Here is a 27494-nt window from a genome sequence, read left to right as displayed (position 1 = left end):
TCCCTCTCTCTTTTCCTCTCCAACTCGGGACCCTTGGTGGGTAGTGCCTAAACACAGAGGCAACTGCAGGTTTCTGGGTGGGGTCACTCTAAAGGGCTTTTTTCTATCTTTTCTGGTTGTGGTCCCTGATCCCTACGTGTGGTGCAGCTCCGGGTGAACCTGCAGCTCAGGGCGAACTTGCAGCTCAGGGCAAACCTGCTTGTGTTTCAGGTGATGGAAACCCTCTTTTCTATGCTAAGTTCTTCCCTTACCCTACTTGACTGGCTAAGGACAAAAGAAGCCTACTCAGCTTCCAGTTCCCATCATTACAGTTCATGGCTATCACTCTAGTGGAACAGGAACCATGGGAAAGCATGGCCTTATCAAGTCATAAGGATGCTAAACACTGGGGATTATACCCAGGAACCAAAGGAAAGCTCACAGTAGGCCACTGACTCTGGAGGGAAAACATGCAAGGTGGCATTGGTGCCCACCTAAGGTCAGAGATATCTGACACTCTAAGATTGGACCCCAAAGGGTGATTTCCCAGGGGATCCTCCAGACCTCAACCTCTCCAAAGGGGATGCCCTCGGCAGTGGTTCTGAGGACTAGTACTATAAGCCTTCCTTAGAATTTTCTCTTGCAGTTGCAGTACTGTTTGGCCCCAGTATTTGGAATCTGGAGTTTGCTGTTGAACGGGAAAGTGGAATGGAGTTCCATGTATCCAGGCTTTGGTACTGCTGTTCTAAGCAGGGTCAGGCCTAGTTATTATGTGATGTTCTCCTTTGGTGCTGTTTGGCACCATCAAACTGCCATGAAAATTGTTTTACCTGAAATATTGGTTCACAGCCTTCATTGGAGCTTCATTTAGCCCAACAGGCGTAAACAAAATAAAACTGGCAACCTTGGATTGCTATTTCATGGTTATGGTTAGGGATCCAAGATAAAAGATACTGAATCTTCATTTGTGTGTGTATATACACATGTCTAGATGTGTTTATTTATATGTTCAATTGTTATATGTTGTGTCTACCAAATTGGCTTATAAGTAAAAGAGCACTCATAAATTAAGTAAATAAGTCTAAGCAATTTTCAAGTTCACATGATTTAAGTATAACTTTACTAAACAAGCTAATTTTTAAATTATTGGTAAAGTAAAAATGGAAATGCCTTCAGAATTGTCAGCATACATTTTGTCTGGATTTTATTTGTCTCTGCTAGATATTTTGATGTGTTAGGGTTTGGCATAGAAGGTTATAAAGCTATACCGGTTACTTACTACATTGTTTCATAAGTAACCTTTTCAAATCTGTAATTTGAGCTAAATTTCAAATAACTTCTAAATTAGACAAAATTATTCTTTTTCTCACTAATAACACAATCTTTCTGACATGTTTTGTATACAGAATTATGTGTTAACTAGAATTCTTATCCTTAGTAACATAAAACTTTAGTGAAATGCTAAAAGCAAGAAATCCTGAATTATCTCATATGGGCATTTATAGATAAGAACAATTCCACAATTTTAGAAACATATTTCCCCATATCATGACCATTCTTAATTGGAAATGGCCCGGATATTAAATGAGCAGCAAAAATAATTTTAAGACTTTACACAAAAGTTTACCTAAAACATTTGTCCCATTCACTGTACTCCTTTCACTTTTAACAGATTATCTAGATTACCTCTGTAAGCCAAGATATTAGACACTATCATTTAAAGTTAGTTATTTCCTTGTTAACCATGTTTTGAATAGCCTGTGAATATCGGGTGCTCACCTAAACCTAACAGCCTCAACCTTAAACAAAGGCCATCGCAACCTTATACACAAAAAATACTTCCGTGAGGACAGCTACCCATCAACTGCCTGTCCAGCCTAGTACTGATGCCATCCTTGTGGTTGATCCTTGTAATGGAGGATAATTATTTCAAAACAATTATGGAATCTGATTCATTTTTTCTTGAAAAATCTTTGTCTTCCTTTACACCTCCCTGAATATGCACATAGTTGACTACTGCATGCATATTCTCATTGCAATGCCTATTCCTGAATAAACATTATTTTCCTTTAGAGTCTTCCTCTCTGCTTGTTATTTAGCTTGATACCCTTCAGGGCTGCACAAAACCTCAACGTGCACAGAGACAAAGAAAAAAAGAGAGGAACTGGGGTTGGACCTCGTGACTCGCAGCTATAATTACAGCGTTTTGGGAGGCCAAGGCAGGAGGACTGCTTGAGGCCAAGAGTTCAAGACCAGCCTGGGCAACATAGTGAGACCCTGTCTCTGCAAAAAACATTTTTTTAATTAAAAAATAATTAGCCAGGCATGGTGGCATACACCTGTAGTCCCATGCACTTGAGAGACTGATGCAGGAGCACTTGAGCCCAGGAATTCCAGGTTACTATGAGCTGTGATCACATGCCACTGCACTACAGCCTGGGCAACAGAGCAAGACCCTGTCTCCAAAGAAGAGAAAAGAGAGGAACTGGCACTCTGCCTTTATTACTAATGTGTCTGCCAGTAGCTAGGTAGAGACATTTTTGATTGTGCAAGAAGTAAAACATAGATGTTAAGTGTTGTGTTAGGAAGATTTACAATATGATTTTGGCACACCCTCAAAAGCCAGGCCACTGGGGAAATGTCAACAATGTTGGCTGTTAGTTTGGTCTGGTGATCAATGGATGCCAAATCATCAATGATAATATCTATAAAAATTGATTAGAGCAGTCATTTAAGTAGGAGTTGCAGGAGATGGAAAGGTTGGCAGGAACCAGGCCAGAAGGGATTTTGCGTGCTATGTTGAAGAGCTTAGAGTTTATCCAGAATGCAGTAAGAAGTTTCATTTGGAGCGACATAGATAATTGGCAGATCTGCAGAGAACTATGACTTGAGAGGAAAAAAAACTGCAAGCAGAGAGACTAGCTGAGAGCATTTAGGCAAAAGATGCAGTATTTAGGCAAAGGTTGCTCAGAGTCTAACACAGAAACAGAAATAGGTATAAAAAAAAGGGCACAAATTTGAGAGATGTCTGAGAGTTAAAATATATAGGATGTGATTAGTTGGCTATTGTGAATTAAGTAAAAGGAATGTTATCAAGGCTGCATCCTAGGTGGTGGGTATGGCTGACTAGGAAGATGAGATGTGGTTGTTGCAGTCTGTTGAGATGGTTTTTGTTATCGTGCATTGGTGCATAAGAACTCTCCCTTCATGTCCTTTCCCCAGCTCCATTTCTTCTGATTAAAAAAAAAAAAAAAGTGACTCGATTTTGATTCTTTTTCAATGGCAATATGGAACTGTAATAAACTTTTTTCAATCTTTCAGTGACACTGACATCTTGTCTACTCAGTCATGCAATTAAATTGTGTACATTTTAAAACAATGACACCTGTTTAAGGACAGACTGTGAACTGGAACCCTCTAGGCTGGCCACTTTTGGTGTTGCATTTGGGCCACAAGTTTTTTTAACGCTTTTAATTACCTACCAAAATTTCAAAAGTGGAAAGTTTCCTATAAAAATCTGCCTTTATTGTTTCTCTTGAAAACTGAAAGAACTGGCCACCCAGGTCCCACAACACCTACCTGGCTGAATACGGTCTGCCCCACTTTCAGCAGAAATAACCTCTGCAGTTTTCAACAGCCGCAGCTCTCCTAGTCGTTGATTTTCCTAGCTGCTTCCCTTAAGGCAGACATTTGAGTTTGAGTCCTAGATTTACAGTGCAGGGGTAGTGAATTAGTTACGCTTCTCACGTACTCATTTTCTTCTGCACAGCACCTGCTTTTCCTTTAACCACTCGCAGATGCTAATTCATTCTTTAGGACTCAGTTCCAGTCTCCAGCAGCTTTTCTCTGAACTCATGATGGACTCCGCGTCCCATTATGTATTTCCACATCGCTCCGTATATCCACCGGTTACATCCCTTGCCACATTAAATTCAGATTAAATGTTTGTAGTATGCTTGAGTTCTTCCCAAGTCTCACATCACTTAGCGACAGCTGGGAAATCCTCAGTGGCAATCTCGGGAGCCATTCATTAATTTTATCATACTTTCAACAGCCACAACGTAGGTGACGACGACTGACTTATCTCTTAAAAGACGTGCGTGTCCCTCTACAAAAAACTTGTGTGTCCTTACCGTTCCGCAGGAAGACGGAGTACCAGAGAACTACAACTCCCATCAGGCACTTGGGGATCGCCGCGGCCTGAAGGGGCGACCATGGCTTAGGAACTACCGTTCGCGTGAGGCTCTGCTCCTCGCGCCTGCGCAGAGCGCTGGGCCACGTCTCTTTTTGCGGTGGCAGAGACCACGCGTCTCACCCATGGCTTCCGCGGACTTGCGCCGGGTGGCGGATGGCGGCGGTGCTGGGGGAACCTTCCAGCCCTACCTAGACTCCTTGCGGCAGGAGCTGCAGCGGACGGACCCAATGGTGTTTTCAGTGGTGGTGGCGCTTCTGGCCGTGCTGGTGACGCTAGGTAAAAGGCGGCGAGTGGTTATGGCGGGTTCGGGGCGGGCAGAGGTCCGGGCTTTGGCTGCACTGATGCAGGCCGGGGACGCGGGGCTGGGAGGGCGCTTTGGGGGCTTCAGGAGAGTGAGACTCACCCAGCCTACACTCCACTCTCTCGCCTAAAGCAGCGGCAGGAGCGGAACGTTAAGCGGGATCCCGGGCAACCCTCGCAGTTACGTCCTGGTCTTTGGGGCGCGGATTGTTCTTCGTCATCCGGCCCTGTTAGGCTTTAGCGCGCTGTTCCTCGCCTTCCGCTGCTCTCACTGCAAAGTCTCAGGGTCTTTACACCAACTTTCAGCCTCCCGTGTTTGCGTGCGGGCGCTGGGGATACCAAGATAGCGCTTGAGGCCCGAGTCAGAGTAAGGAGTGCAAAGAAAAGTTGACTGTTGACAGTGCCTGGCTCTCAGTGGATCCTTAACAACAACAACAACAGTAACCATTATGATTAAAAAGTCTATTCCAGGTAAATGAGGTGTTTCGTCACAGACTTCTGTTATTTTGCCCACCCCAGCCATGCACATAAACTGATTACCAAGGGATAACTTCTGTTGTTTTTCTCTGTCTATTCCACAGTGTTCTGGAAGTTAATCCGGAGCAGAAGGAGCAGTCAGAGAGCTGTTCTTCTTCTTGGCCTTTGTGACTCCGGGAAAACGTTGCTCTTTGTCAGGGTAAATGATTTCATTTACACCCCTGTTAAGCTTAATAGAAAATTGTATACCATTCCAGTATTCCTGTCATCTCCTGGTTTATTTTGTAAAAGAGGCTGATGCCGATAAATTTGGGAGTTAATTCATACTTGGGAGAACAAAAAGACTCTTAGAAACGCGTGAGAACTATTGATTATTTCTATGTATTTTTTTGCCCTTGCCAGACGCTATTTAGTCTTTATCACATTTAAGTGTTTTATTTAACTAGTTTCATTACAGAATAGCGGAAGGCATAGAAGCCACTAACTGTCTTTTGAGAATAATGTTTTTCTTCCATTGAGGAGAGAGGAGTAAAGTTAGAAATTAATTAGGTTTTTTTCTACAGGTAAAAAAAAATCAATATGGTCTTTTTTTACCTGTTGCAAGCAGTATTCATTTACTTGACTGGGAGACTTAGGATAATATTACTCAATTTAGGTTTGCTATTAAAATGTTGAATATCTCCCATCTTGTTTTTTTGCAGTTGTTAACAGGCCTTTATAGAGACACTCAGACGTCCATTACTGACAGCTCTGCTGTGTACAGAGTCAACAATAACAGGGTAAGGTGTTTGTGGAGTTTTGGAGTCTGACAGGCTTACTTTACTGTGGTGTGTCAGTTACGGACATTTTTAGGATGAGTTCATCTGGGGATGTACCATTTGTAGCTTGTTTTTATGGAGAAACATATTCTATGTGATAAATTCTGCTCTTGACAATCCGTGCAGGAGATTGAATCATGTCCTCCTCTGCTTTATTTTACTTTAATGTACAGTAATGTTACATCATATTTTATTCTTATTTTTTTTTTCTTGAGTCTTCTTTCCAGCTTTACAATGAGTTCTTAAGAGTGGGCATTAAGCCTTTTATGTTTTGAATGGGTAATACATGCACATGGGACAAAAATCCAAAAGGTTAGAAATCAAATTTGATGAAAAGTGATTTTTCCTTTCCTTTCCCCACTACCCAGTCTTCTCCTTAGAAGCAATAACTTACTTTTTTTACGTGTGGCCTTCCAGATGTTCTGTGCATACACAAACATATTTGTATATACTTTATTGCTTTTTTCTTTTTAAATACTGTTCTGCCCATTGTGTTTTTTCAGTATGGCTGCTACAACTTGGGCTTTTCTTATTCTCCTACATTTGTATACATAGTACCACCTGGTTGGTTTATGAGCTGCATGGTATTTTACTGTGTTGCTAGACCATACAATTAAATTCTTACTTAATCAGGACCATGTTAATAGACATTTAGTTTTGTTATTATAATCTTTTGCTTTTACAAACAATGCTGCAGTGGATATCTTACAGAGTATATATGAATATATGTTGAATATAAAGAATCATGGGGCTAGGCACAGTGGGTCATACCTGTAATCCCAGCACTTTGGGAGACTGAGGCAGGCAGATCACTTGAGGTCAGGAGTTCAAGACCAGCCTGGCCAATGTGATGAAACCTCGTCTCTACTAAAATTATAAAAATTAGCCAGACTTGCTGGTGAGTACCTCTAATTCCAGCTACTTGGAAGGCTGAGGCATGAGAATCACTTGAACCTGGGAGGCGGAGGCTGCAGTGAGCGGAGATCACACCACTGCACTGCAGCCTGGGCGATAGAGCAAGACTCAAGTCTCAAAACAAAACAAAACAAATATAAGGATTCATGGGAAAGACTTTTTACATACCTTTGTAGCTTCAAAATGTAGACAGTCACTACCACACCAATTATAATGCATAATAAGTTGGTTTTTTTTTTTTTTTTCTTTTTTGAGACAAGAGTCTCACTCTGTTGCCCAGGCTGGAGTGCAGTGGCACGATGTTGGCTCACTGCAACCTCTGCCTCCCTGGTTGAAGTGATTCTTCTGCCTCAGCCTCCTGAATAGCTGTGATTACAGGTGCCCACCACCATGCCTGGCTAATTTTTGTGTTTTTAGTAGGTACGGGGTTTCACCACATTGGCCAGGCTGGTCTCGAACTCCTGACCTCAAGTGATCTGCCCACCTTGGCCTCCCAGTGCTGGGATTACAGGCATAAGCCACTGCACCCAGGCACGTAATAAGTTTTGGTGAGTGAGTGGAGTGAGGGCTGGGTGGCTGGTTGCAGGGTGTGGATGGATAGACGGATGAATCAGAATTGTGGTTTGGGACTTTTTCTTCTTCTCTTTATGTTCTCCTTTCCTCTTTCTCATGCCTCCAGAATTAAACATTGTAAACAAAGATAAAGGAACATATTTTTATGTATCTTAGAGATACCTTTGTTTTTTGGTGATGACATTCTTTTTGGCCTAGACCATTTCAAACTCCCAGGGATTGAGATTTTGAAATTCCAGGTTGGAAAGATCATCTAGTACCTGTACCAAATTTTTAAAGTAGGATATTCCAGGATATCTTTTGACCTGTACCTTCTAATACGTAGCCATTGGCCAGATGTGACTGTTGAGCATCTGAACTAAGAATAGTCGAAATTGAGGCATGCTGTAAGTGTGAAGTATACCCTAGATCTTGAAGACTTAGTATGGAAAAAAAGAATATGAAGTATCATGAATAATTTCTTTTTTTATTACATGTTAAAAGGTAATATTTTGGATATATTAAATAACATTATTAAAATTAATTTTACCAATTTCTCTTTACATTTTTATTATAGTTACTGGAATATTTAAAATTACAGGCTGGGTGCGGTGGCTCATGCCTGTAATCCTAGCACTTTTGGAGGCCAAGGCGGGCGGATTGCCTGAGCTCAGGAGTTTGAGACCAGCCTGGGCAACACAGTGAAACCCCATCCGTACTAAAATACAAAATAAATTAGCTGGGCATGGCGGTGTGCGCCTGTAGTCCCAGCTACTCAGGAGGCTGAGGAGGAGAATTGCTTGAGGGAGGCGGAGGTTGCAGTGAGCCAAGATTGTGCCACTGCACTCCAACCTGGACAACAGAGCGAGACTCCATCTCTCAAAAAAAATAAAATTACATATGTGGCTTCTGTTATTCTATATTTCTACTATATTTCTATTCCATTTCTACTGAATATATAGAGCATTTTTTTCCCTTCCTTCTTCACGTTTTCTCCTACCCCTTATGTTTTTGATCTAATCTCGTTAGATAGTAATGTACCTTGTAATGTATCTTCTAAATTGCTTATAGCGTGTGGTGTAGTGCTGCTTTTGAAATGGAGCAGTAACTCCCAACCTGAGGTTTCCATTCTAACAGTACTTTAAAATGGCGGCGGAGGTGGGGGGTTAATAAAAACATTCTATTTGTCTATAAAGAAATGCATAGGTTATGTGAAAGGTAAGGGCATGATAAATCCAGCTGGAATTAAACCTGTACAGGATACTGATTGCCTGCTTCTGAACTGTGGGTATGGTTGGCTGTGGATAAGGTAGAGCATCTGAGAAATGGTTAGTGGGTCTGCTGCATGTACCAGGCCACACCTGAGAGTCTTATCATTGAGCACAGCCACATTTACACTGAATATGAGCTCTAGTCACCATTCCAGGCCTTGACCTTGTACTCAAGAATGGCAGTCTAGAACTTACTAGGATGCATCATAGATTTGCTCAGTAGGGGCTCAAGAATTGACAGAAATATTGATGGAGTAGAACAAATAAATGATGTGTCTAAAGACAAATATTTAAAAAGTTAGGTTAAGGGTGGACATGATAAAATCGTGTGTTGTTATAAAGATTGGAGATCCCAGTAAGAGTAACATGCTCTATGAAAAATTGTAAGTTCTTCTATTACATTACTAGTTTATGAGTATTTGTTTCTGTTTTCACATTTTTGCTTATACTCATCCGCTACTCCTACTTTGCCGTACTCATACTAGCTTGTCTCCCAAGTCTCAGGTAGATCACACTTCCCTGACACCCCCAGACAGGTTTCTCCTGTACCCTCAGAACATTTATCAATGTTCTCATTTTATGTTTTTGTGTAATTTTACATTAGGTTCACCTTTCTCATAAATTTTGCTATATCAGGAACCATGTCTTTGGCCACTCTTCCATCTCCAGAACTTTGGCTAGTGTTTTATGAGTAGAAGATGCTCTGAACATTTGTTTGATTAATCAATAGGTGCCAGTTTGATAGCCAATATACGATACTAAAGGTTTATATTGTGAATGTGTAACTGTACTGAAACGTTATTATTGCTGCCATCCTCAGGGCAATAGCCTGACCTTGATTGACCTCCCTGGCCATGAGAGTTTGAGGCTTCAGTTCTTAGAGCGGTTTAAGTCTTCAGCCAGGTAAGAAGGAAGGAATTGAAGTGGGCTTGTCTAGGTCTGTATGTGTATATCAAAGCCACTCATGTGAATTGCTCTGGTGGTGTTTGGGAAGCTATATGGTATCCTGTGGGAGACCTTGAGGTGGCCTTGAGGTCAGCCAGTTCTGAGTTGTAAGTCCACCTTCACCTGGATTATGAGGATTTTATGGGATTAAAATGCTTAAAAAGTGTTCTTTAGTGTTTAGGAAATGTTAATCTTTCTTGTCATTGTTATTAAATTTTGCATTTATTCTGAAGAAGAATTTAATAATGTATATGACTATTAAAATCTGAAAAAAGAAATTTAAAGCTGGAATGAATCCTAGAAGTTATTAAATGCTAACATCATTTATATATATATTCTTAAATTACCTAAAATTGATGTTTGAAGAAATACAGAACAGTATTTCTATATTTCTTTTAGTGTGTGCCCTGGTGTTACTGACTTTTAAGTTCTTCCCTAAACATCCTATGCTGCAGTTTCAGATGGTGCTCTTTTGGTCTAACATTAATAAGAACTGAAGAGGAAAATCAGTATGCCACATTTCACTGATTTGAAGTCACATTTTAACGTCTCTGAATTTGGAGTTCTTATAGTTGGTGTCATAGGTTAATTGGGAGTATTTTCTCTTAGTGGTGCCTAAATTAATGTCTTTTCATTGGCAGCATCTTAGTTTTTTGATGGAAGGAAGTAGTTGATTCTTTGGCTTTTATTGAAGATGTCTAGACTGAGATTTCATTATTACTTCTTTGCCCACAAGATGGTGGTGATGAGCAATTTGTCACAGATAAGAATATTCTTATTCCTTGGACAATTGAGACAAATCAGGAACTGGTAAATTTAGCCATAATTGGGTTTTTATTTCCAATTAAATTTTTTTTCCAGTTCTAAATATTTTATGATTTGCAGTGTAAGTACTCTGTGATTCAAGTATTTTGGGCAAATAAAACATGCAAAATATGAAGATAAAACTTAGTTCAAATAAATTATAATCATGATATATACAAGTTGAAAAGACATTTCATATATTGGTAGGTGACCTTTTAATCCTATTTTCTGTTCGACAAGTTTCCTCTGCAGCTATTCTGCCTCTCCTGATTTGAACAAATGGTATTGCTGAACCTATCATGGTTCCCCTCCCCCACTTTTTAAACATTGCTTATTTGATTGTCTGAAACCAATATCAGTTTCCCTTTGCTGAACTTTCAACACTTTAACTTTGATCTTCCTCACATCCTCCTTTTCCTTATGCTCCTTTTTAACCCCCAACCACCCTATTTTTTTCTCTGACGTTCAGTGACGAGAGTTACCAGGATGCCTATGGTCTTTTGCTCCCTGTTGCTTCTTGCATTTTACTTCTTCCCTTTCAAGTCAGTTTTCTCTCACTGAGTATATCTTTTAGAAGTATTTCCAGAGAGGGTGATGAGTGGTCAGATGTTTTCAGTCTTTGTGCATTTGTAACACTCTTTATTTGGCCTGCATTTTGGAATGACTGTTTCAGCTGAGTGCAGAGTCCTGGGTGGCAGCGCATCACTCCTGACCTCATACATCTGTTGTAGATGAGAACGCTGTTGCCAGTCAGTCTAATTGTCGTTGCACTGTAGTAAGTCTGCCTGATTTGGCCTTCTATCCAGGGATAGGTTTTCTTCTGTTCAAGGATGGATTTAGCGTTATCATTCTTGGAATTCAGGTGTGCTATTCCAGACCAAAGAGTCTCCTCAGTTTTCGAAAATTCTCACCATCGTCTCTCCAGGTAGTGCTGTTTCCCCATTCTCATTTCTCATACCCTGGAATCCTTATGAATGTTATTGAACCTTATTTCTGCCTTTCTTATCTCCTCCCTATCATATTTTCCAAATCTTTCTACCTTGCATATTGTAAGATTCTCTCAAATTTGTTTTCTGGTTTATTACATTCTTTTCAGCTGAGTGTAATCTCTGCCTAACTTTTCCATGGATTAATCTCATTTACTATATTTGTCTAAAATGCTTACCTTTCAAACCAACCTGTTTCTTTTTATACTATTCTATTTTTTATTGTAGTTTGTAGTATTTTCTTAAATAATTTTTAACATTTACTTTATAGATAGCTTTATTATCCTAGTTTTGGGGTGCTGATTATTCTCTCTTGGAGGTGCCAGTTATTCTCCCTCATAATTGTTTATTTTCTTCTGTGCCTTGTAATTTTTGATCCAGAACTTTCCTTCAAGAGTGACACGTTGATACTGTGGGTATCAACAATGGATTAAATATCTTGAAGATATTTAATACATTAGGATATGAAAGCCTTGCTCCATAAGCGTTCATATTTCCTTCTGTTGGGGCCATCAGGCTTCAATAAATCTGGTCTAATTTTTATGTAAACCTTTCCCTTGGGGTTCTTACACCTGGAGAGAGTATAAATTCATACCCTACATCTGTGTGAGGCAGTGGAGGCCTGGTGTTCTAAGGTAACTTTTTCCCCAAGCCCCGACCTCCATGAGACTATTAAGTTGTAGGCTTTGTGCAAGGTGTTCAGTTCTACCTCCCCAGCTGCATGTTGGCCATTGCATGTCTCTTATCTCTACCTGGGCATTCAAACCCTTGTCCATAAGGCTTGTATTTTGTTTTCCGGGTTTTTTTTTTTTTGAGATGGAATCTCGCTTTGTCTCCCAGGCTGGAGTGCAGTGGCATGATCTCAATTCACTGCAACCTCTGCCTCCCGAGCTCAGGCAGTTCTTCTTAGCCTCTCGAGTAGCTGGGATTACAGGTGCCCACCACCACACCCGGCTAATTATATTTTTAGTAGAGATTGGGTTTCACTATGTTGCTCAGGCTGGTCTCAAACTTCTGACCTCAAGTGATCCACCTGCCTTGGCCTCCCAAAGTGCTAGGATTACAGGTGTGAGCCACTGTGCCCAGCCCCTAGGGCTTGTTGTCTGCAGTTTCCCTGGGCTGATGTACGTTAGCTTTGATATCTCTTTGTTTCTGTCACATGAGGAGTTCCACTATGGGTGCCTTAATTTAGGCCTTACCTGCTCACTGTGCTTCTAGTTCAAGCGCACTCGAAGATTGCTTTGTCTTCCATTTAGGCACCAGTATTCTTCATAAGACAGAAAAGCATAAACTCTACAGGTCATTGTGTTATGCTTCACTGTCTGACTCAGATCTCCCTGATTTCCCCATCTCCCTGTGTACCAGCTTACCTTGACTTCCCCAGGGAATGTGTTTCACATATGTGTGCCTTGAACATACTGTAGGCGGAGCATCCCTTATCCAAAATGCTTGGAACCAGAAGTGTTTTAGATTTGGATTTTTGGATTGAGGATACTCAACCTGTACTTTCCACACAGTCTGTGCCCCAGTTTTTTGGTCTGGCTAAGATTCAGTTCAACTGTTACATCCTCCTGAAAGTTTTCTTTGACCTGGTCCGATTTAAATGATCTTTCTCTTTGTTCCTGTTGCGTGTGTGCATAGTTCTGCCTTGGCATTTAATCATATTGTTCTCTATATAATGATGTGTCTTTGAGGACAGGCATCATTTCTTAATTGTCGTTTTTCAGCTTCAGTCATTGATACACCATAGCACTCAATAGTTCCTTGTTAAATGAGGATTTGTGTTACCTGATGACATATGCAGACCTGTATGTGTGTCTGCTGAGTGTTAATCACCAAGATTGACTTTGAAGAAATTCAGGATAGTTTTTCAAGGTAATGATGTCCTGTTACATCTTCACATGCCAGTTTTTCTTTTTTTCTCCCTCCAGGGCTATTGTGTTTGTTGTGGATAGTGCAGCATTCCAGCGAGAGGTGAAGGATGTGGCTGAGTTTCTGTATCAAGTCCTCATTGACAGTGTGGGTCTGAAGAACATACCATCATTCTTAATAGCCTGCAATAAGCAAGGTGCCATCATGTTTTCTGGCAATAATTCAGTTTTTTGGGGGTTGCTACTAATAATTACTTCAGTTATTTACAGTTGTTATTATTGAGAAAGAGAGATAATCGCTGTAAAAAACTATAAATGAAAGGATCTTAAATCTTAAAATTTATATCTACTCCTACCTTTTCACCAGTCTTCTAACCAGAAGACCAAGGAATAACAACCAAGTGTCTGCTAATTTTTCTTTGATACAGTGTTTTTCAGATTATAAATTATTTTACTTTACCAAGTTGAGTTCATCAGATTGACAATATGTGATATCAGATACACAATTTTGGAGGGTGGAGTCTCTGCTTTCAAACAAGTCTACCGTACAGCACATTTTATCAAGGGGAGTTTGCTGACGTTGTTTTCTTTTAACCTGATAACCATTGAAAACTTTCTAGTAATCCCCAATCAGACGGGACTTCAGTTCCATTACCTGTACAGTAAGATAAGTCTAGTGGATCTCTTCAGGTTTCTTTCAGATCTGAAATTCTGATTCTATGAAGAGTCCAAGGCATTTCTCAGAAGTGATCAGATAATAACCTTAATAATACCTTATCAGGAATGCAGTTATTAGCCTCATGACCTGACCTCTTTATTTCTCCGATTCAGTGTAAGGTGGGGAGCTATTGTTTATTTGCTTTGTGGCAAACCAGGGCTTGTTTCTTACCTTTAGTATACTTGATGCTTTAAACCTATTGTCTTAGTATCAGCTGGAAATGTGCTAAGTGTACTTTTAAATGGCATGTAGGGTATTGTCTTTTGGAGTGTGAAGGCACTTCTTACAATCGTAGCACTGGTAGGCTTTCTTTTTGTTAAACTGATTAAACATATATATGTATTGAATTGAAAGGTCTGTTAGGTGTGGAGAACTTGTTAAACTGATTAAACATATATATGTATTGAATTGAAAGGTCTGTCAGATGTGGAGAACTAAAGTTCTCCACACCTGACAGACTTATATATCCTGCTTTAAGCGTTTAAAGGTAAAGTTAGTTTTAGGGTCACCAGCATAATATGTTTATAAGCATTATCTTGGGAAAACCCCTAGTGCAAGTATAAAGCTTACTTTGATAGAGAAGGAACTAGTGATAAAAGGCATTTAAAAAAAAAAAATAAAGGGAAAAGAAACTTACTGGTTTAAATAGGAATTTTCCTTCTGTATCAGAAGAAATCTTGGGAAAAGACCCATTCTTGTTTAAACTACAACAGTGTCTTTACTTCTTTACAGATATTGCAATGGCAAAATCAGCAAAGTTAATTCAACAGCAGCTGGAGAAAGAACTGTAAGTGTGAAAGAGGCCTGTTGGTTAATTATATATCTTAACACTTAGACTAAGCAGCATATTCATGTTTCATTTGTTTGGTTGTATGTGATTATCACAATTATAGACTGAGAGTAGTGGAATTATATATTTGTTAAATAATTTACAAAATAATGGAATCACAAACTATTAATAGGATGCTTATAGATATTTTAAAATTTTATAGATTTTTTGAAACCATAAACTCAATTTATCTTACCATTGTTACTAAATCATTTACAGTTGAAATGAAATGTTTTAGAAGCTAAAAAATGTTACATGCCAACTTGAGAACAGTGTTATTTCAGTGAGTGGAAGTGTTAGCTCACCACTCAATAATGCATGTGAAGTGGTATTTAAGGATGCATGTAAATAATAAAAAATAAAAACAATCAGGAAAAAAGAAATCATTTAAAAGCCACTTTGGAAATTATTGTTGGTAGAATAAGAACAATGCTGAGGAAGACTGGAAGTCTTTGATACTATATTGTAGCTTCCTAGATTGTTAAGGTAGTTGGCAATCTTATATATCCTGCTTTAAGTGTTTAAAAGCTTGTAAATTGAGCTATAAGCTTTTGAATTTTAAGGAATCTCTCATGTCATCTGTGTTAGGCAAATTTGTAAGAGCTAGCCAAAAGCTGGCTTAGAAGAAATGATCAACATTTATAGTAAAGCAAATTATGTTTTCTTACTGCTTTTGTGTAAGGCCTTGAAAAGGATCTGATGAGGAAAAGCTGTATAAATTCAACTTTTAGAACCTTTTCTCCCCACTATGATTTACTGACTCCCTTATTTATTTAAGAAGCACCTGTAGTGCATCTGGTGTTTGCCAAGCTGCAGTCAGGATGCCGCTGTAGGAGGACGTGGGTTCCTGTACTCAGGAGCTTAGATTCTGCTAGAATCTAGTCAGCTCCTGGCATTGGCAAACTCCTGCCGAGAGCCTGCAAGCCAAGAGTAGATCTACAGTTTTGAAGGGCAGGTAAAAAACAGAAGAAAAATATATGACAAAATATTGAATTTCTGGCTTTTTGCAGAACGATCTTGCTGGCCCTGGCCATCCCATTTTCAATGGTGCCTTTCCCTCCTGGAGCTGCGAGTTTATCACCCTGTCCCCCTGTGCTCTTGATGCTCACTCTCTTGGATTGTATACGTTGCTTGCCATTAGGTTAATAAGGACGTTGGAACAATGGGATGATTGGATTTTTCTAAAAATTCTCCTGCAATTGTTGGCAATTGTTTTGAGGAAACCAAAGCTATCATAATGATATTTGTGAATCAGTCTGGGTTATTTTTAGCAGACAGTCCAAGTCTTCCCATGGCTATAACACATTTTCCATAGGCTGTTTGGTTTTCATTCTGTAGAGTTAGAGAAAAACAATACAGAAGGCAATGCTTTATTAAACGGCAGTGAAACAAAATGTTGAAAAGTTGTAAAGGTTAACATCAGTTAAAATTAGGAGTCTGACTAATTTAAATTTAATCTCAGATTTGTGAGAATTAGGCCCCGTTAGCTTTGAGGCATTTCATAACCTCTGAATAAAAAAGTTTATTATATTTACATGGCCTTGTGGAAAAAAGCTTATTACATGTAATATGTTACTTTTTTCCTTAAAAATTTTTTATTGTAAAATATCTTACATACAAGAGTATATATGTCACATACATTAAGGTTAAGAAAATATTAAAATGAATACCTATGTACTCACCACCCTGCCTAGAAGGCCCCTGTTTCTTCCCAAAAGCTTTTCCCTCAAGAGGTCAGAAATATCCAGTTTTGTAAATAAGTGTGTGTGTGTGCGTGTGTTCCTAAACAAGGTATTGCTTAGTTTTGCTTGTGGATTCTTCACTAATTTTGAAGCAACTTCACAGAACAAGAAATGCTTTATTTTGTAAGAAAGAAGACTGGCAGCATGTATTCCTCTGCTTCTGGATAGCACAAAGGGAGGAGGAGGCTGGGAGTTGAGTGTTGCTTATGCACTCTTTATTAGGGCCAGCAGGTGGCAGTAAGGAGACTTACATTTGGAAGGTTTTAATGTTAAAGAGGTTGGAGAATAGTAATTGTGTCCGAGTTAGGAAAAGAGAATCTGGAGTTTGTGGATTTCTAAACTCCATATCCAAATAGACTCAAGATAAAAAAAAAAAAATACATACCCTATCTAGCCACACTTCACTTTGAGAAACTTATGTTTTTATAACACTTATAGCATGTATTTTAAAAAATATTTTTAAATGGCATCATTCAGGAGATCCTCTTAGAAGATGGGGGGCCCTGGGCTGAAGGAAAGTTGTGACCTGGTCCGCTGCTGACCTGCCCTCTAGCCCTGTGAGGTCCGACCCCCACCCCATCTACCTCCCCTGTCTGTCCAAGAGTGACCTACAAATGCAAAGGACTATTCAACAATCTTAATAGCGTAATTGTCAAGTCTATGGTTAAGTTTTAAATGAGTGCTGAAATGTTTAGAAACTAATATGATTTAGTTGCTGTATAAAAATGTTGCCTCCTGACTTGTTTCCTTTTGCCCCACAGCAACACCTTGCGAGTTACCCGTTCTGCTGCCCCCAGCACACTGGACAGTTCCAGCCCTGCCCCTGCTCAGCTGGGGAAGAAAGGGAAAGAGTTTGAATTCTCACAGTTGCCCCTCAGAGTGGAGTTCCTGGAGTGCAGTGCCAAGGGTGGAAGAGGGGACGCGGGCCCTGCCGACATCCAGGACTTGGAGAAATGGCTGGCTAAAATTGCCTGAGGGGCAGCTCCAAACCACGAAACCTGAATGTGTGTGACACACCGTTTCGGAAAAAGGGCTGTGGTAGTGCGGAGTTGATGAGGAAGGGGTACGAAATGTCGTTAGAAAATTTCTCTGTTCTGGAAACAAAGTACTGTTGAAACCAGCTTGGAATTTTTTTTTACTTTCAGTTTTCCCTTATGGCTGCCTTTCAAACAGGTACCTTTTATTTGATGCCTGTATCTTCCCTTTGTTAAGGTGCAACTTGAAGTAGGGTCAAGGTTTTTGTGGCACAACAAGCAGACTCCACACAGCGAGGCGTCTGTGGTGAGAATGTGGTCATCACCTGAAAATGTTCTTACCTTCTGCTTCTGTGCTTCCGTCCCTTTTTCCTGGAAACAAACCTGCCTATGTATGAAGCCAGTTGATTTCCAGTTGCACTATTTCCAGTTGCTTCTGAAGTTCTGAGGCAATACATTGTCTAGTCCTTTGCGAATTTCTCTGATTTGTGGGCACGGTTACCAAGTTTCCCCACATGTGAAGCCAGGTACAAAATAGCTGAGCTAAGCAGACAGTGGATCTGTTCTTCATCAGCTCAGTAACTTGTCCACACTTCAGTCTTAGCACTTATGTTTCAAAAGCTGGTCACAAGCCCTTGGAGTCATTCCCAGATAACAGAACTGGAAATGATAAATCCCCTAATGCCAAGGGTCTAGTGTGTTCTTAGTGGTTATACTGGGAAGTGTATGGACATTTAGTGCTGCTCTGCTCTGGACGGCTGAAGGCTCCTGGGCCATCTTCATGTGCTGCTTGAAGAGCTCCTGTTTTATACTCTTGGCTAGAATGTTGTGGAACAAATACAAAGTGAAAAAAGTTCTCTAGATTTCTGAAGTGCATATTCATTGATGCTAAAAAAAAGTTGCCTTTTTGAAGTGATGTTCTTTGCTGTCTTCTTAAACATAAGGATTTTTTAAATGATTAATATATTTCTTGGTAAGTAAAACAGCCTGTCTGGCTCAAAGCAGTTAAATAGAATGGAATGGTGAGTACAGATGGGAGCACATGTCAGGATTCAGGCCTAACGACTTGTTTCCTGAGCCCAAAGATTGCAATATAACCAGGAACACACACTCCTATTCCTAGCTGACACACTCAGGGACAAGCCCAACTAAAGCTTACAAGGAGACAAGGGTGCTTTGTCCAAGTGAGAAGCCAATTATGGAACAGTGCTTTAGGAGCCACGGTAGGAGAGGCCCACAGTTCTCTGGAGCATGCAGCAGGGGCACTGCACCTGGCCTTGAGGATCAGGGGGAGTCAAAGGATAAAGCATGGGGCTGATGACTTCTGAGGGAGCGTGATCCCCAGGTACGGCCTCTGCCTGCTGTGTCACACATCTCTTCTGGTGGGTCACTTAGGCTCTGGGAGTACACGTCAGACTATCATCATTCCTGGCAGAAATACTCCAAGCTCCCACCCCAAAGCATGTGTCAGCCTTGCTGCTGGAGCACAAAGACAATGTGAATGAAACACGAAATGGAGAAGTTGTGAGACCCTGACCCTGAGTCCTTGCTTGAAGCCTGCTGCTAGTGTTCTTACCTGTCGTTTGGACTCTCATCCTTTTCCTAATTAGCCAAGTAGTAACTTAGGAAGTAGGTAAGAGCAATGAATGTGATTTGTTCACAGAATCATAGTAGGAGGTCATAGTGGGAGTAAAAGTCAGTGGCCTGATGCTTCTGTTAAGAGGCATGTGTCCCTCTCGGCCTTTTTTCTGGTTAAGATTTTACTTTATTGGAGGAAGCAGCATACCAGAAAAAGTGACTGAAGAAGGACAGCAAGGTTGAGTTTGAGTATAGGCCTAAAGAAGGTCTTCCAAAAAAGGGAAATTCTACCTGGAACAGTGGTCTCAAATGTTCGTGGGCATCAGTATTACCTGCGATGCTTGTTAAGCTGATTTGAGAACCCTACTCTTAGTTTGATTCATGAGCAGGTCTGGTATTGCCTCAGGAATCTGCATGTTTAACAAGTCCTTCATCAGTCACATGGGGCTCCTGGGTACCCCTAGAGATGATCTGGCCTGGAGTGTCACGTGTGCCTTTACTCTGTTTTGTTTTTAAACAGAGTAAAGGTTGAAAGGTTTTGGGAAGGGTTTTGATGGGAGGTCAAGTGTGCTCTCCACTTGGGTGGTGCCCTCTTGTGGCCCTGAAGGCATTCGACTAAAGTAGGCCCATTTTGTGAGATGGGCAGGTGCAGCCAGAATAGATGGATGGATGTTGGGTCACGGAGAAAGGCATACTAGGTATGACTGTGTGACATAGATGAGTCACTTGAGCTTGAAACACGTTGGGAACATGGCAGTGTGTGGGCACCAAGACCTCCCAGGACAGCAGCTACCTAACGCAAATGACCCTGTTCCCTACTAAGGCTGTGGTGAGATGCCATCATAGAGGGGCAGCTGTGCTGAGTGAGCCCTGGGCACTCTGCTGGTGAGTATGTCCACTTTTGGAATGGAATCTCCCAGTGGGTATGGACACGGGCAGACCAAGAGAGGTCTGGGCACTGTTTTTTCCTCTGGCTCCTCTCTAGCCCTGGCCTTGGTAGCCTCTCCACCACCAGGTGCCTGACAGTCCACTGGCGGTTCCTAATCAATAGCAGCTGCTGTTGCTGGGAGTCCCTGGGGTCTGTCACTCTTTCCCATGGCCTCTGTCTCAGCGCCTCCTGGGATGTAAGTGCTCCCCCGTGGTCCTGCCTTGTGCAAAGCACTGGCCATGTTATGTTGACTTAGATCACTTCAGCCAGTCTACACTTTTTCTTGTTTTTGAAGTTTTGGGTTCAGCACAATTGTCAACGCTTCAGTTGGCTCATGCCCCGTCACCTGAAGGCCATCAGTGTCAATTAAGATGCCTCTCTCTCTCTTATCTCATCCCTTCACACATTTAAGGAAAGGTGATCACCACACCTACCTTCATTTGCGCAGGAAAACAATCGCACTTCCCTTCAACCATAAAGCTCGAAACTTGACTGCTCACAAGAGCCTTGTACGCAATCAGCCACTGAGTAAATGCCACACATTGCAGCAGACCCTGGAAATCCTAAACAAAACACAATTCTTTAGAGGCCTGTGGCCCTGTTCTGAGGTTAAGAAGTGTGCTCTTTCAGTGTGGTTTCCTTGCTCTTCCTGTCTCATTAGCGTGAGCTCCATCACAGCTGCACTTGACTTATAAGTACCGTGTGGGCCTGTGATCAGCGGCCAGCCATACAGCCCTAACAGGACCGCCAGTTTTCCATCAGCCTCTAAAATGTCAGTGTTCCCATGATGCTAATGTGTGAGGCACATGGCTGTGTTCTGTTGACTTGAATATTGTTTGAAGGGTTTTTCTGTTTTGTTGAGACAGAGTCTTGTTCTGTCACCCAGGCTGGAGTGCAGTGACACCATCTCGGCTCACTGTAATCTCTGCCTCCCGGGTTCAAGTGATTCTCCTGCCTTAGCCTCCCCCAAGTAGCTGGGATTACAAGTGTATGCCACTATGCCCAGCTAATTTTTTGTATTTTTAGTAGAGAGAGATAGGGTTTTGCCCTGTTGGCCAGTCTGTTCTCGAACTCCTGGCCTCAAGTGATCCGCCCACCTTGGCCTCCCAAAGTGCTAGGATTATAGGCATGAGCCACGGCACCTAGCCTGTATTTCAAGTATTGAAATCATTTTGTTTCAAAAAGTTTTTTTTAAATTTGAGTTTAGCATACAGTGACCTCCACACTCTTGTGCACCGGTGAGGAAAACCGTGCTGAGCAGTGTTACTGAATGCCACACCACGCACTCTAGGCAGGACGTTCACCAAGCTCTGCCATCCTCCCAACCATGGCTGAGGAATCCCAACAGCGCTTCCTTAGTCTGCCAAAGGCAGGAACTGCTGGACAGCTGGAGTGTGACTGCATCCCCAGTGAGATCACTCACTTCCCTATAGTGTGAAGTCATACCACCGTGAATTCTTGGGGAATGACTGCTTATCTTGGAAGCACTTCACTCAAGCCTTAGTCTGGCCCACGCAAGCACCTATCCATTGGCCCTCAGCCCTCTGATTTGCCACATCCCCTGTACCTGGTGTACCTCACATTTTACAACTGGCAGCCAGAAAACGTCTTCGTGGGGACATCCAGTTCCTGTCTCCTCTAATCAAAGATGGCTTCCTTGAGGAGGCAGCAGATTGGAAGGTGTTGTGGAACCTTTAGAAGCCTTAAAAGGGAAAGGAATTAGTAAAGTTGGACTTGAAGAAGAGTGAGATTCTCAAGCTAGGGCAATTTACCTAATCTCCACCTTTGTTCCTCTTTGGATTGGTCTCAGAACTCTGCTGGCTTCTGAGCATCTTTTAGTCTGGAGATAACTGAGACCTGGAGGGGCCACCCAGGGATGTTCCTAACTGGTGTGGGGTGGGGCTGGGGGTGAAACGTGGCAGCTAGATGTTGTCAAAGGTCATTCTAGTTCACCTTAAGTTCTTGCCTTTAAATGGCTTTCTGAAAATCTGAAGCATGAGAGATCCAGTCCCTGTAACCTCACCCCACTTCCTAATCCCACAGCCATGACAAGTACAGAGTGGGGATGAAGGAAGATCTCATACCCCTGACTCTCAGTTCTGCCCGGAGGCTCCCTTCCCATCAGCCTTTCAGCAGAAGGGAGATTAGGGAAATGTGTGTGGATTTACTCTCATGAGTGTGTCCCATCTTTCCCCATTAGGAGTTGATGGGCAACTCCTAAGGAGGAAAGATGGGACACACTCATGAGAGGAGTGTCCACTCAAAGCCCTTTGCTGTTTTGCTTCTTCCTCCAACTTCCCCGGTAGGAGGAAGAGGCAAAACAGCAAAGGGCTTTGAGTAGGGGACATACCACTCAGGCATGAGAAGAGGGACTTTGTGGAGCACACACCTGAGGAACTCGGTTTTTGACCCCCCTGTTTATGACAGCACCACTTAAACACAGACAAGAAGCTTTGTTTTGAGAATTAGGACAGTTTATTGTTTGACCAACATGCTGAGTCTTTTCCACATTTTACACAGTTTAATGTGAAGTCAACATGGTGGCTATGTCTTCTGAGCCCGTAACAGATGGAACTGCCACCCTCTGTGCTCCTCACAGCCAATCACTTTAAAGGGATGGGTGAGGGGAAAGTGAGGGGAGAAGTGGACACACACCGCGAGATGCAGGCTGGCCTTCTATGCTACGGAGTCTTCCCACCTCCTGAAGAAACCATCTAAACCCCTGCTACAAGGATTTCCTAATGAAACCACGCGCTGCTGGGAATGCCAACCAGACAGGGGTCTGGAGTCCAAGGAGTTTGCACATTGAGATCCCAAGGCTTTGGAACACCTAAATAGTTCATGTCAAAAATTCAAAGGGTGTCCTGATCGGTGTGGGTGCCCATGACAATGAGAGTAGACTTGGGGACTGGCCCTTCTGCAGTAGAGGAGCCCAAAATACCACCGATATTCTCACTCACATGCTGGGAAGAACCTAGTGTCCTAACCAAAGTGCAGAGATGGTCTGAGGAACACACCCATGCACAGCAGTCCTTGCTGTGTAATAAATATGGAGTTACATTTGTTCACACACAGGGCAGCAATGGATGAAGAGTGGAAACACATTGGTTCGGATCATTCCTAACTTGCTGGGGGATCCTCATCAAGTCGCCCTTCTCCATCCTAGTTTTCCTGCCTGTAGACAGGAAGTTATGAGAGCTCTGCCTCGCACAGCTGTAACAAGGTGATGATGCCTCATATTCTTTGGGGAGAGGTAGTTTGGAAAGGAGTGGGCACAAAACCTGCTTGGCTGATGTACACGGACATACTTCTGTTCAGCTGCACCTTATGTAGCTCACACACGCCTCACCGTCCTCAGCTCCCTGGTCTCATCTCATGTCCTGACATCCTCGCCTGCCTTTCAACTTGTGAAGAAATGAGGCTGCTCTAACTGAAGGACGCTGAAGCTAGCAGGGCCATCCCTTTATTACTGACACAACTGGTACCCCAGGGCAGGGCCTCCCAGCACTGGCTAGCCACCAGGATGATGGAGACATTGCACCCCAGATGTGTCTGCACTCTTAGCTACCACCATGTCAATCCTTGTATCTGTTGCGAGACACTGAAACTAGTCTGGCCATTGCTCCCCCCAGACCTGGGAACATGACTGAATGTTTAAGGATGATGACAAGAGAGCAGCAATAGACAGCACGGAGGCCTCTGACCAAAGCAAACTGTTGCCAACAGCTACCAAGACCACTAATCTCGGACCACAACTGCAGCCACAGTGCTCATGATTCTGATGTCACACCTTCATACTGATGTACGTATGATCACCCAGTAAGTTAGGAGTGATCAGAACCAGTGTGTTTCCACTTGTAAATAGGCTGTTTGCTTTTTCCATCTTATACTCAATCTTCCTGATGCCTGCAGAACAGGAGCTTCGCTAATAGCTTTTGAGATTCACCCCCCCACGCCCTCCCAAAAAAGAAGGCCAAAAGAAGAGGATCCTGCTAATCTGCCAGGTCAGGTCTAGTCTTTGTGGAGAGGGACTGAATTACTTAGTTGAGAACATTTCCTCAAAGGAATCCTCTACTTTGCCCTCTGCTAACCCATCTGGATTCAGCAAAGATGCAATGCTCTTGCTGGGGTGCTGGAGTGCTGAGGCAATGCCATGGCATCCTCAAGAGCACCTGACAGTTTGTTATGGAACCTTAACTGTGCCAATCCTACCCACAAGCAAGGGGACAGGGATGGTGCCTGCCCAAGACAAAAATCAGGGAACCAACAACTTCCCAAAAAGATGTGTGGCTGCCTTTCCAGACCCCAGGAAGGGAGGGATGGAAACCGCACCTGCGGAAGGGAGCACCATGAAACTGCGGATATGGGAGGACAGGAGGAGGAAGCCACCCTCAGCCTCAGAGGCCAAGGGGCTGGGGAGAACCCAAGCTCAAAGAGAGAATGTTGTGTGCATGCTAGGAAAGGCAAAACTCACTAAGGCCACGTCAAGCCAAATGCCATCTTTTACTGCTCCTCTAGGCCAGGATGAAAAACAGTCCATAGTGCCTTGGGTGTGTGTGCACATGAGAAGGGAACTGAGTTTCTACCGTGTTTTATAGGATTTTTTTTTTTAAAAAAAGCTAATCTTTAGTGCCAAGAAAATAAAAATCTACCGTACGTTCATTCACTGAGACCCAGCGCAGATCCCTGTAAACGGGGCGGTCTCAGAGGCCACAGGTGATGGCCTTCGCTGCCAGCCAGGCAGGATGCTGTCATGCGGACTCCTGTGAATTCTCTCGAGGTAAGTAAGCACTCTTCCAACAAGCACCACTTGGGGGTGTGCCCATGGTGGGGAGGACACTGGCCCACACAGGCATGCACACCCGTGCATATAAAGTACATAGAGAAATGGTGGAGATATTCCTGTGGGCTATGTTTGCCTGTAGTTTAACACAACTATGCATTATTTTATTGATGGCAAGACAATCACAAGTTATTTGACAATATTAAGTATTTCTTATTTCAACACGTTGCAGTACTTTTGAATTTCCAAAACTGTTATCACAATGCAAGTTCCAACTTGAGAGCAGGAGAAACAAGAATATACATTGAGCACATGTATCTCCGTGTGAGGATGTGTTTGTGGAAGGTGTATACACAAGTCTATCTCTATATATAATTATGTACACACATATAAAAACTAAACACGTGACATCTGAAACACGTTCAAACATTGGTCCTTGCCTTCTGGAAGAGGTGTTCAGTGGGATCCTGCTTCGTTTCTTCTTCACCTGAAGATAAATTCCTCTCTAGCGATGATCTCTGGCACACAGCCTCCTGGACAGAGGACGTTTGGCAGGCCCACTGCACGAGTATCAGTCCGGCCAGGTTCTGCTGCACTTACTGCCTGCCGTTTCAGATTAATTTCTGAGAAGTTTCAACATGCATTCCAACAACCTTGTGGAGTTCAGCCCACCATACCCCAGATGGTCATTCATCCTATCTATGACATGCCCAGCAGCGGCCTGGAGGAAGAGCCAATGACAGCAGGGAGGGAGGGGCTGACATTTTGGCCAGACTCACTGTCCATTGCACCTGGCTCTGTGTAGGCTCAGGGCAGTGAGTCTGAGTTTGGAATGCTGGCCAAGTGGGTTATATCACTTAGAGAGAAGAGAGAGGGTTCTCTTCAGAGACTTTACAGGTCCTCAGGACTAAAACATTTTCAGGAATGAGTAAAAAATGGAAGAGATGGCTCTCTGGGGGCAAGTCCTAGTACCCCAGGCAGCCTCTGGAGACCCCACCTGAACCATACCCTCAGGTGACCATAGCGCAGCCACAACAGCCACAAAGGGATGTCCACAAAGACTTCAACTGTGCCATGCCAGTGGGGTGAAAACACAGCAACGGATCAGCTTTTCCAGAAAGTACTCGACAATATTAGCAGCTTAGGCTCTAAGAACATGGATCTTTCAAGGTGGTGGTTCTACAGACAACCCTTCCCCTCAATCACAGAGGCTCAACTCTAGGTGGTACAGGCTCCAGCTTCCCTGACACCCAGGAGGAAGGCTTCAGGATGCCACGCTGCCCAACATCACACACTGAGTTTCTTAGGGTTAGCCCAGCCGTGTGTGCAGATTGCCAGGTGGGCTGGTTAAAATGTTTTCAGAACTACACACGGAACCCCAGTCTATAACCACGCACTGCACAGCTGCAATTGCCAACAGCACCCCGTCCTCCTGATGGCCTCTTCCTCTGCCAGTCCCTGAGGGTATGGAGAACACAAAGTTGCCTGTACCCTCAACCCCTTCAAGGCTTTTCAGGGAAGGGGAAAGGGAAGTGAGAGCAGTGCCCCTGGGGCCTGCTGCGAGGCTGCCTAGAGCCCACAAGGCCTTAGTCTCAGCTCCACACAAGGTTGATGACCCACTCTGGGCATGGAAGGACAAAGTCAGAGCTACCTTTTCAGAGGCTGATGTGTTCAACCAATGTTTGATTTAACCAAGTAGGGCCTGGAGAGTGGGGCCAGATGGCCCTGGACTGGAGCCTAATTAAGTTGCTCAGTTAATTGTTTTAATTTATTGGGCTGGGGATGGGAGGAAGGCAGAGGTGATGAATGGTTCAAAGAGAACAGGAAGGAGGAGGTGTGTGGAAAAGGTTCTCTATAAGTTTACAAATATACAAAAACAAAAAGCACATCTTTCAAATAAAAATGACTACATTTTTATCTGGCAAAAAATTGTATACACATGATTTAAATTTTTTTTAAATTTTAACAGTTTTTGGCAATCTTAATAAAGTACAATATATTACAACCAAACCAAAAAATAGTCGTTTAAGTAACAGCTGTTAAGAGTGACGTGATCCCTGATGCCCAGCCTCCCTCCCCATCCCACCCTACTCCTAGAGACAGAGAGAAAAGAAAAATCCTCCCATCTTGATAACTCAGTTCCCTCCCCCCTTAGGAAGCTAGCCAATAGGAAGCAACACAACAAGCAAGGAGTGTCATGGGAAGCCGCAGGTCGGCTTTGCATTAGCAGGAGCAGCCCCCCTCGCTGGCCGGGGGCTCCTGGGGTTTGTCCAGTTTGATGTCAATCACTGCAGGGGGATGGGCTAAGGAAGACGACTCTCCTGGAGAAGCTGCCACCCCGCTCAGCCCTGTGCACCGTACCCTTTGGCTACTGCTCTGTTTCTCTGCAAACACCGAGGGACTTGGCTCTTGGTTTGGGTGGGCTAGAAAGGGTGCAACACCAGCTCCCACTTTGCCTCCTCTTCTCTTCACCCATCTACTTCCCCCGATGCCTGTCCACCCAAGCAAAGCTTGTCTTGCCTGGGCTGTGGGATCACCATCTATACCAAGGCCAGAGGGTCCCTTTCTCAGAAGCCTCCCCTTGACCTGTGCTCAAACGCCAGTTCCCAGCTCTGGCCTCAGCCGGGTTACCTGCCTGCCCCTCTCAAAGTGCAATGGAGATGAAGAGCCCGCCAGATTCACATCTCAAAGCACAACGGTACATGGCCCTTGCCTAACTGGCAGCAGGAGCAAACCCCTCAAGCTTTAGTCAGAACACATCACTTAGATCCTGAGGATGGCCACATCCACCACGGGGCCTACACACTACCCCCTTGCCAGCTCTTTCCT

The 27494-nt window shown here is 42.9% G+C and overlaps 2 protein-coding genes and 1 long non-coding RNA gene across 3 annotated transcripts in view; 2 read left to right on the top strand and 1 right to left on the bottom strand.

Annotated features, from left to right (window-relative positions):
* Positions 1-4066: 4066 nt before the first annotated feature.
* SRPRB (SRP receptor subunit beta) lies at positions 4067-18292 on the top strand. Its single transcript, XM_032266281.1, has 7 exons — positions 4067-4450; positions 5056-5150; positions 5653-5730; positions 9328-9410; positions 13174-13310; positions 14564-14618; positions 17164-18292. The coding sequence occupies exons 1-7, from the start codon at positions 4297-4299 to the stop codon at positions 17375-17377; spliced, it is 816 nt and encodes a 271-aa protein (XP_032122172.1). The 5' UTR covers positions 4067-4296; the 3' UTR covers positions 17378-18292.
* LOC116541819 lies at positions 13317-14497 on the top strand. The gene is made up of 2 exons (XR_004264964.1): positions 13317-14207; positions 14310-14497. It is a non-coding gene; the product is annotated as an uncharacterized LOC116541819 (long non-coding RNA).
* A 4042-nt stretch (positions 18293-22334) lies between the features above and the next one.
* The window catches only part of RAB6B (RAB6B, member RAS oncogene family), a 72804-nt gene continuing 67644 nt past the window's right edge, over positions 22335-27494 (bottom strand). The window contains exon 8 of the mRNA XM_032266176.1: positions 22335-26953. Within this exon, the coding sequence (XP_032122067.1) occupies positions 26889-26953 (65 nt within the window). The 3' untranslated portion in view covers positions 22335-26888. The remainder of the gene's footprint in view (positions 26954-27494) is intronic.

This window comes from Sapajus apella, unplaced genomic scaffold (genome assembly GCF_009761245.1).
Source record: "Sapajus apella isolate SASKATOON/1434 unplaced genomic scaffold, GSC_monkey_1.0 scaffold4, whole genome shotgun sequence".
Classification (NCBI taxonomy): Eukaryota; Metazoa; Chordata; class Mammalia; order Primates; family Cebidae; genus Sapajus; species Sapajus apella.
Note: the sequence above shows the minus strand (reverse complement) of the source record. Positions and strands in the feature narration are given on the sequence as shown.